Here is a 9,012-nt window from a genome sequence, read left to right as displayed (position 1 = left end):
ACTATTTGAGCTCAATTAAATTCAGATTCTTATATATATTTTTATTATGATGAAATATTTTACATAATTAAAAGTATAATTTTAGTAATTTATAAATAATGAAAATTATATATTTTAATTTGAGTAATTGATATTTTTAATTTAAAAGTAAAGTTTAGTTAATAATTTATTATCGAGCTAGATATCCGCCGATATGGGTAAATATCGGTACTCTTCGGTGAACTTAGCTTTGCTAATGCTTCACTATACATCTTTTATCATTATGTTACTAATGTCATTTATATTAGTAACTCATATATATTATTACTTGTGTTTTAATATATCCAGTTTTTATAATTATCCGTTTAGGATATTTATAACTTGAATCGCTGACTCAACAGCTTTAAAAACTGACACGAGGCTGACTGAAGAAAAATGTCGGTAAAGAATTTCTCAATAAAATCGCGTTGCAAGTATAGTTCTAAACCAACAAATTATCCTCGGTCAATGTTTAATTCATTTGTCACAAGTACAAACCCCAATAAAAATTAACTGAAGTATTTAAACCTCGGGTCGTCTCTCAAGGAATTGCAGGGAAGTGTGTTTATTATTGGTTACGATGTACTTCTTTTTGGGGTTTTAGAATAAGAGACAAGAAATGGAAATTGCAAGAAAGTAAAGGAAACTCAAATGATAAAAAAAGGTCTTGGCGAGGGTTAATGGTTAAGGATCACTATCCTTGTTACTAACCACAACATGATAATTACGAGGATCACTCCCACTTAGTCATCCCCAAAAGTAGAGGAAGGTCAAGTGAGCTTAACAGATCCTAGTCCATAAGTCGAAGCCACTCCACTAATTAATTTAGTGAAAGACTAGAAACTCTAGGACATTAGAGTTAATTGCAAAAAATTATCAACTACTTGGACATTAGAAACTCTAGGTCACCCAAGTTACCAACCCAAGCCAATAGCATAAAATTCTAATCTATAGCTAAAAGAAACATTTCATCAAACACGTAGAATGCAATAAAGAGAAACATCATAAAATACAAGAATTAATAAAAGTTATGACTAACATAAGCAAGAAATCAACAATAGGAGAAACCAAGGCAAACATAAAAAGACATGAAAACCTAAAATTGCATTAAAAGGAAATTGAAAGGAACAAAGGGTTCATAAACTAAATGGACAAAATGAAGAAACCAACAAGAGAAGATAAACTGAGATGCTAGAATAATAAAAGGTAGAAGAGAAACTAAATTAAAGCAAGATGGAAATCTAAATTTGAGAAGAAATAAAACTAAAAGAAACCCTAAAACCTAGAGAGAGGAGAGAGCCTCTCTCTCTTAAAAACCTACATATAAACCTAATGTGTGTGAATGAATGAAAAGTTGAATAAAAATGTGTCCCAGCTCCACTCTATAGCCTCTTGTCTTCATTTTCGGGCCTGAAACTGGGTCAAAAGCAACCCATAAATCACCTCCAGCGTATTCTATTTAATATAGCACGTGACGCTTGTCATGCGTACGCGTCAACCACGCGTACCCGTCATCTGAACTCTGCAAGGTCCACGCGTGCGCGTCGTTTGTCTTCTGCACCGGTCACGTGTACTCTTAAGTCACGCGTACGCGTCGCCAATAGCTTCTCAAATCTTCAATTCCTTGTGTTCCTTCCATTTTTACATGCTTCCTTTCCATCTTCTAAGCCATTCCTGCCCTATAAACCCTGAAAATACTTAACACACGAATCACGGCATTGAATGATAATAAAAGAGGATTAAAAATTAGTGATTTTAAGGCCTAGGAAACATGTTTTCAATCATAACACAAAATTAGGAAGGGAACTTAAAAACATAAAATTTGCATGAATAAGTGTGAGAATAGTTGACATCTACCCCCCTTATTCACTAATCCTCACTATCAACATCTCATTTCCTCTCCTTAACCGAACCAAGAAGAAAGAAAAAAGGAGAGAGAAGGCCGTGTGGAACTTCATGGGCCATGAACGTTTGACACTCTATTTCTTGAGATTTGTAACTCCAATAAAAAATCTAATCTGGTAAAAATGTTCGTATCCTCCTCCTGTACACGTTGGCGTTACTTTTGTCCAATAGAAGTTGACAGTGACGTAGCTCTTCTTCCCCCTGAGTTCGGTCAATTGGAGTTCTAGGAAGCACAAATGATTCCTGACGTTTTCTTCTTCACCAACTCAGTCAAAAAACTTTTCCGGAGGTCCCATTGGTTTGATTTCGTACAGAAGTAGGGTTTGTTAACTTTATAATGATCAAATGTGAATTTTATAAGTAAATGTTTGTTTGATTAATTATTGTTGAGTTTGATTGAGTTTTATGTTGAAATTTTGTTGAATTATTGTTGTTGCTTGTGTGGTTCGGCCATGAAGAGTAACCTAGCTGGGGTTATTTTGATGATTTTGGGGCTGTTGTGAATGAGAATTATTGACTAAAATTGATGAGGTTTGATGGCCGAGAGATTAAATGAAAAACAATGAAAAATTGGCAATAGTGAAGTTTAAAAAAAATGGACTTAAAACTTAAAATGAAAACTTGAAAAATTTTGGAAATGAGATTCAGTCCTTTGATAAAGTTATAATCAGAAAATTAAGATTTATATTTGAGATTGAAATAGTAATTTAATAAAAATTGAACTTAGTTTTGTAATTATATATGTTTTTGGGGTATTTTGGATAATAATTGTGAAGTTCAGGGATAAAATAGGTATTTTATAAAAGATTCAAGGTTATTTTGGTAATTATAATATATATACGAACATTTTAATAAACTATAAAATATGTTAGCATAAGAATGTAAATATTTTAAAAAGGTCAAAAAATCAGAATAATTTATAAAAGCTTAATAATAAAGCTTAAGTTATAAGTTTTGAGTAATAAAGAAAATTATTATTATTATTGTTATTAATTTATTAAGATTATTATCACAGTATTTTTGAAATATATTATACATTTGTAATTTGTACTATAACAGAATAGAAGAGTTAAATAGTAACCTACTTGAAAGCTGTAGAAAGACAAGTTAAGAATCTTATGATTCACTCTTCATAAAACATCTAGGGAGAGAGGAGGGAAGAGTGTAAAGATAATTTCTGCTATTAAAACAAGGAAAATAAAAGAGAAAGAAAAGAAAAGATTAAAAAATCTAAAGAACCTCTGCCACAGGAGAGCAAAGAACAGAAAAGAACAGAAAGAAAGAACGAAAAGAAAAGGGGATAAGCAGAGATATTGGTTGGCACTGAGAACCAGCTGAGATAATTGTTTACCTGCTGAAAATGAGCAAAGATATGGTGGTGAGTCCACCGAGATTCGCTTTCCAGAGATACATCGGCCAATCCAGGAGATGGTCGTACCTGTAAGACAGAGGTTGCTTACAGAGGTTATGTTTGCATACATCAGTTCAAGAGAGTCGCACTTGTAAGACAGAGGTTGCTTACAAAGGTTATGACACTGGAAACTAAACTCAGACAAAGGTTGCTGAGTTACGTCGAGAGCGGGTCGAAACCGATAGATGAGCTCATTACCTGCACTAGGGATAGACATGCATCATACTTGTTTGCGCATATTTGTTTGTGAGTGTGTTTCTTGTGATTATGGGTGTGCTATATAATTGCTTGATTTCTGTGTCCTTTATTTGTTAAGTCTAAATGTATTTTGTTGCCCATTGCTATCAGCTATGGTATTAAAATGAAGTTAACTTTTAACCTCGACCCTACTGAGATCTCCCCAGTTCTTACCCGCTATTTCCACCCCTTTCGGCTACAGGTGCGAAGGTTTAGTGCGGAGCTACAGGAGCATAGCAGATTATATTCACGGGTTGAGTTATTAGAATTTATTTTCCCCTAATCGTTTATTATTTTTAGTTTTTAGAGGGGTAGGATTTGTAATAGAGGTTCTTTGACATAAGTCTCTGTTTTCTCCATTTTCATATGCTTCTTGTGTTTGATGTCTCCTAGCCTCTCTTTCCTCTTTGTTCCTTGAAAATGTCCTTCTAAATTCTCCTATAATCAATGAATTCAACTAACTTAAAGTAATGCTCATTTAATCATGAAAACATTGTTTATCCAACAGGAATTTTTAGCTAATTAAATAAAATTATGAAGGAAAAACACTAAAGATGCGGATGCATCACAACAACAAACTTAATATTTTTCTTGTCCTCAAGCAAAAGAAAACAGATAAGAAAAGAATTGCATTAGATGGAGTGAGATTAAATCCTTCCTGAAGTTTATGCCTTTCTAAGAAGTGGGGTTTAGCAACCCAAATGATCATCCTGAATTCTCTCTATCCTTAATGAGTCTTGCATTCATAAGAATGGAGGATCCTTGAGAGTTAAGGCTCAAATAATATTACGAGACCTTTCTTTTAAGCTTTTTGTTAATCCTTGAATCCTTGTTTTGTACCAGAGAGCTTTTCGGGTTAATAACTCTAAATGCTTCATTTTCAAAGGCAACTCTTGATTATGGGTGTTCCATCGGTAATCCCAGGCCAGTTGGCTCAAGTTATCGGGTGATAAAGCACCCCTTGGATCTAATTACCCGAGCCACTCCTTGATATGTTGCACCATAACCATATAGTTAAAGATTTTAAACTCCCAACCATCGATGTTTATAGCCTCTTTGGACTTCTAAGTGTTTTGTCTCAAGGAAACTCTTGATGATGAATTTTCGATCGGTAATCCCAGACCAGTTGGTCCAAGTTACTAGGTGATGAAGCATCCCTCGGATCTAATCGCCCGAGCCCTATCTTTGGACAATCACACCACAGACATATAACTAGCTCTTTAACCATTGATGCGCAGAACTTTGCAACCTTTTATCTTTATCTTGATTTTCTTTCTTTGTTATGTTTCTTTGTTATTTCTTTTTTCTCTTTCTTTTTCTTTTTCACTTCAAGTTCAAGGATCTTTTCTTTTGGATGCGGATACGGATGGAGAATTTGGATGGAATGAAAACTAATTATATGAATTTCATTGGGATAGAAAATAACTGCATAAATTCTATCTAGCTTTCGTTTAAATATTGGGAGTTTATGAATTATGATTTATGAGGTATTGTGCAAACTTTCAAGACTTAGTATATAGATCGTCGTAGATTCCCATGTAAGTCAACAATATTACACATTTACAGGGGAGTGGATCCTCTCCAGTGGAAAAAAAACTGGATGGTATCCAGTGGAAGATCTCACCCTTCATTGCATTCTCTCTCTCATTTATTTTTGGTCCCACTTGAAGAATTGAAGGTGGAAGATTACACTGTATTCTCTCCAGTGACAAAAAAAATGGAGAGGATAGGGTGTGTTTGGAACACTTTTAGAGTAGATTTCTTACAAGAAAAGAATTTTTTCCTTTGGTTTGGAATACAATAAAAGTATAATTTTCAATTCTCAAGAGAATTCTAATTCTCACATTAATGTTCAAACTAAATCAAACAAAAAAAATCTAATTTAAAATTTCATCATTACTAAAGATTCAAATGTCAAAATTGTCCCTAATAAATAAATAAAAAAAGACAAATAAAGAAACCACAAGAATAAAATAGTAAAGAATACATAATTCATTTCATTGGTGTGTTAGACTGACGTGAAGGAATTTACTATTGTAAAGGAATTTACTAAGTTTTTATAAATGATTTAAGTTAAATTTCTTGGGGAAGTGATTACCGCAAAAACCAGAATTAGGCCGTAAACTTGCATCCAACCATTCAAACAAGACTTGTAAATTGCAGCTGCAAGTTTTCTTTCCCCACACTGCTTGCAGCAATAGACTAACCCAACTTCACAAACTTGCTGATTTAATTTAATCTAATTCTATTTGGTAGTTAATTTCTTGATGACCTATTCCTATTACATACATGACAAATGTTTGATGAAAATTTGTCCCTTTTTGTTTTTTTATAAGCAAAATTGACCCTTAGTTACACAATTACTAATTTACTATTCATTATTTACCCATAAAGTACCACTTGCCTATATCTTGTTTTGTAGTGTGCTAGAAAGACACAAAGTAAACTGATTAATTTATACGAAACGACTTGAGTTAATGAGATCAGTCAAAGTTGATACACTGAGCAGCAAAAACAAGACATGATAAAACACGCAGTGCAACACTAACAAATAAAAAACTGGTAACTTAAAAACTCCATGATATTGGAAAACGAAAATACTATGCTAACTCGATCAATGAATTAGAGATATTAGTTCGTACAGATATAACCTAAGAATAGAATTAACATACCACTACTATTTGGTAATGCATCATTGCAAACCATTAGGATATACAGCTATACAAAGCAGATGAAATTCAACATCAGGACACGGGCAACGTCCAAGTTCATAAAGGAACATTGTACATTCTATTTTGTCTTAAACAAACACCATTTAAAGATCTAGTGCCAGCAAATTCCATTGTATCTCTATTGTCTGCTTTTTTATCAACCCTGCATACATAGTTGAGAGCAACAAGAAGATCAGTAATGGCAGCTTCAGTCTTTGCCTGATTAGCAAAGTGTAGAGTCTGGACAAGGAAGACATTTGCATTCAAAGTTGTATCCTCCTTCTCGAAATTTCTCTCAGAATGCCACCTTATCATGTTATGTGCAAGTGGAGCCAACCATTCCAATATTTGTGCAAGAACCACACTCCATTCTGCTGCAAGGTTGGCATCATAGAACGAGAAAGGCCTGTTTTTTGCATCACGCTTAAGCTTAGCTCTCAGAAGGGTTCTTATGGTAGTCGGTAGCATACTGTACAGATCATCTCTTGTTTCGTGATCAATTGGATGCAATGATGACGTTGCCCTCTCAATCAATACAATCAGATTTGCGTAATGTAGGGCCAAAGCTGCATCACCAAGCATAAATGGAGCAGGCTTTAACCGGTTGTTCACCAATATCTTCGAATATATTCTAATCCTGTTAGAGAGTGGGGATTTTTCCACTGATTTCATTTTATCAATACTTTTCATATGAAAACCAGTCAACCTCATGGAACCGCCATTCTTTACCAAACAGCTTTGTATGACAAGAGAATTGTTTGCAACAGACATGCAACCACTGATGGCCCCAATATGTACTAACTGCTTGCTTTCTGGATGTAGGTCTTTTCCACACAAAGCTGGTGGATTGAGAGTCTGATGCTGCTTCTTTTTTCGTCTGTTCTTGTCAGCTATGAAGCCCGAGTTTGATGCAGGCCTCCTAACAATGGCTTCTGAATTCAACCCATAGAGATCATTCTCTGACGGATGGACAGAAGTATGCATAAGAGCAGAAAAGGAGTGACTACGCAGAAAATTGTTGGTGTTTCCATTGGGAGAATCATTTTGTTGTGGAATAGTTGGTAGCTGATGCTTCCCAAAAATAAGTATGATCCTCTCCAATATTGTAAACAGAGATCTTGCCAATAACCGAACAACATAATCATAACTCCTATTCCACGGAGACATGTCTTTCAGATTTCTCACTTCTTGGCGCTGCAACACAACCTTCTTCTGAAACTCGAGCAATTTCGCTCTGTGCAGTTCAGGATTCGCCTGCATCCTCCTGAAAGTTTGTTCAAGCTCTGCCTGTACCTCAAGCTCTTGGGAATACAGCATCATGGCGGCAATAAATTTTTCCATTTTCTTCACCTTCCTCTCCATCTTTTTCCATTTATATTCCCACCCAGACCAATGGATATAATTTTGAGCTGGGTTAGAAACAAAATGTTCAAATCGATGATACACAGGATCCACACATCTCTTACCCAACCTGGCCACAGACCGGGAAAGAGATCTGAAGTTATCAAGTACCTCATTCAACAAAAGTTCCATTAAGAAATCATTGTCATCAGACACCAGCATTTTGACCCCAACAGAGTTCATTATCCCTTCCCTTATTCTCATCACCTCCCCATCACTCAAAGACTGCCATAGATTAACCACCTTCAACATCAAACCCGCAACTTCGGACCCCAAAATTCCAACCACTGCCTTGTCCTCTGATGCACTCTTGCGGGAGGCTGGCCAGAAAGCACTGAGCCATGATCCATTCACCGTTTCACGCCCCATTGATATCACAGCTAGTCCAAAGAATCAAGTAATGTAATCAAATAACCCTGACAGATTTACCCCACCACCCTGTATGCCATCAAATCCACAAACACAAAATCAGATAGTCCAAGCCATTAAATTCTATTTATGTATATTATTTTGTGTGTGTGTGTGTTTGGGGGTGGGGAAGAAACCCTAGGCCCCAAATTATTGCTTTGAACATGAATAAGCCAAAAAAGACACGGTCTACATAGATTCAATTAAAGTCAATCATAAAAAGACTTGCAAGTTCACGAGCTCAAGACACGCTTTATTTCAAAATTGAATTTTTCTTGCCCCTTTTTAGTTTTTGTTCGGTTGAGTTGTCATTGGGCAAGTTTTTGAATTAAGCAAGTAAAGTAGGTAGTAGAAATAGTGAAATACTAAAACTAAAGCATGAAACACAAAAGAAGAAAGAAAAGATGATACTGAGAGAGATCCAAGGAAAAGAGAGAAGGGGCATACCCTGGTCTGCACAAATCTGGAGCAGCATTGAGCTAAGGGAGGGAGAAGAATTGAAGTTTGGAGAGAGAGAGAAAGAGAGAGAGAAAGAGAGAGAGAGAGAGAGAGAATTCGATCAAAACGAGGAGAGAAGGAATAAGGGACGTTGAGAACGTGGGATGTTATGTTGACAGTTCAGGACTTCAGGTTGTTGATACTTGATAGTGCGTTTGCTAATTAGTAATTAGTGATTGCATCTTCTTCTTCATCATAACACTGTCTGCGAGTGTGAGATGCCATTGCTATTTGTGTTTTACTTTTGGTTTTAGGTGGCCCCTTTCGCACTTTGGCTTTTGGAACTTGGAATTTGGCAATTTGCGTTCCTATGATCATATCAAGATTCTAAATACGGGACCGATTATCGAATCCTTTTAGACATTAATTTATTGATTTATTAATTTAATCGATTTAATTATAATTTAATAAAAAAATCGTATT

At 35.2% G+C, this 9,012-nt stretch overlaps 1 protein-coding gene across 1 annotated transcript; it reads right to left on the bottom strand.

Moving 5' to 3' along the window:
* Positions 1–6,155: 6,155 nt before the first annotated feature.
* Positions 6,156–8,898, bottom strand: LOC107624650. The gene is made up of 2 exons (XM_016327105.2): positions 8,539–8,898; positions 6,156–8,121 (listed from the first exon to the last, which is right to left on the bottom strand). Exon 2 carries the CDS (start codon positions 8,050–8,052, stop codon positions 6,340–6,342), a length of 1,713 nt encoding a protein of 570 aa, XP_016182591.1. The 5' UTR covers positions 8,053–8,121; positions 8,539–8,898; the 3' UTR covers positions 6,156–6,339.
* Between the last annotated feature and the right edge of the window lie 114 nt (positions 8,899–9,012).

The sequence above is a fragment of the Arachis ipaensis genome, unplaced genomic scaffold (genome assembly GCF_000816755.2).
Source record: "Arachis ipaensis cultivar K30076 unplaced genomic scaffold, Araip1.1 Aipa1183, whole genome shotgun sequence".
Classification (NCBI taxonomy): Eukaryota; Viridiplantae; Streptophyta; class Magnoliopsida; order Fabales; family Fabaceae; genus Arachis; species Arachis ipaensis.
The sequence above is the reverse complement of the archived record's forward strand: the minus strand, read 5'-3'. Positions and strand labels throughout refer to the sequence as shown.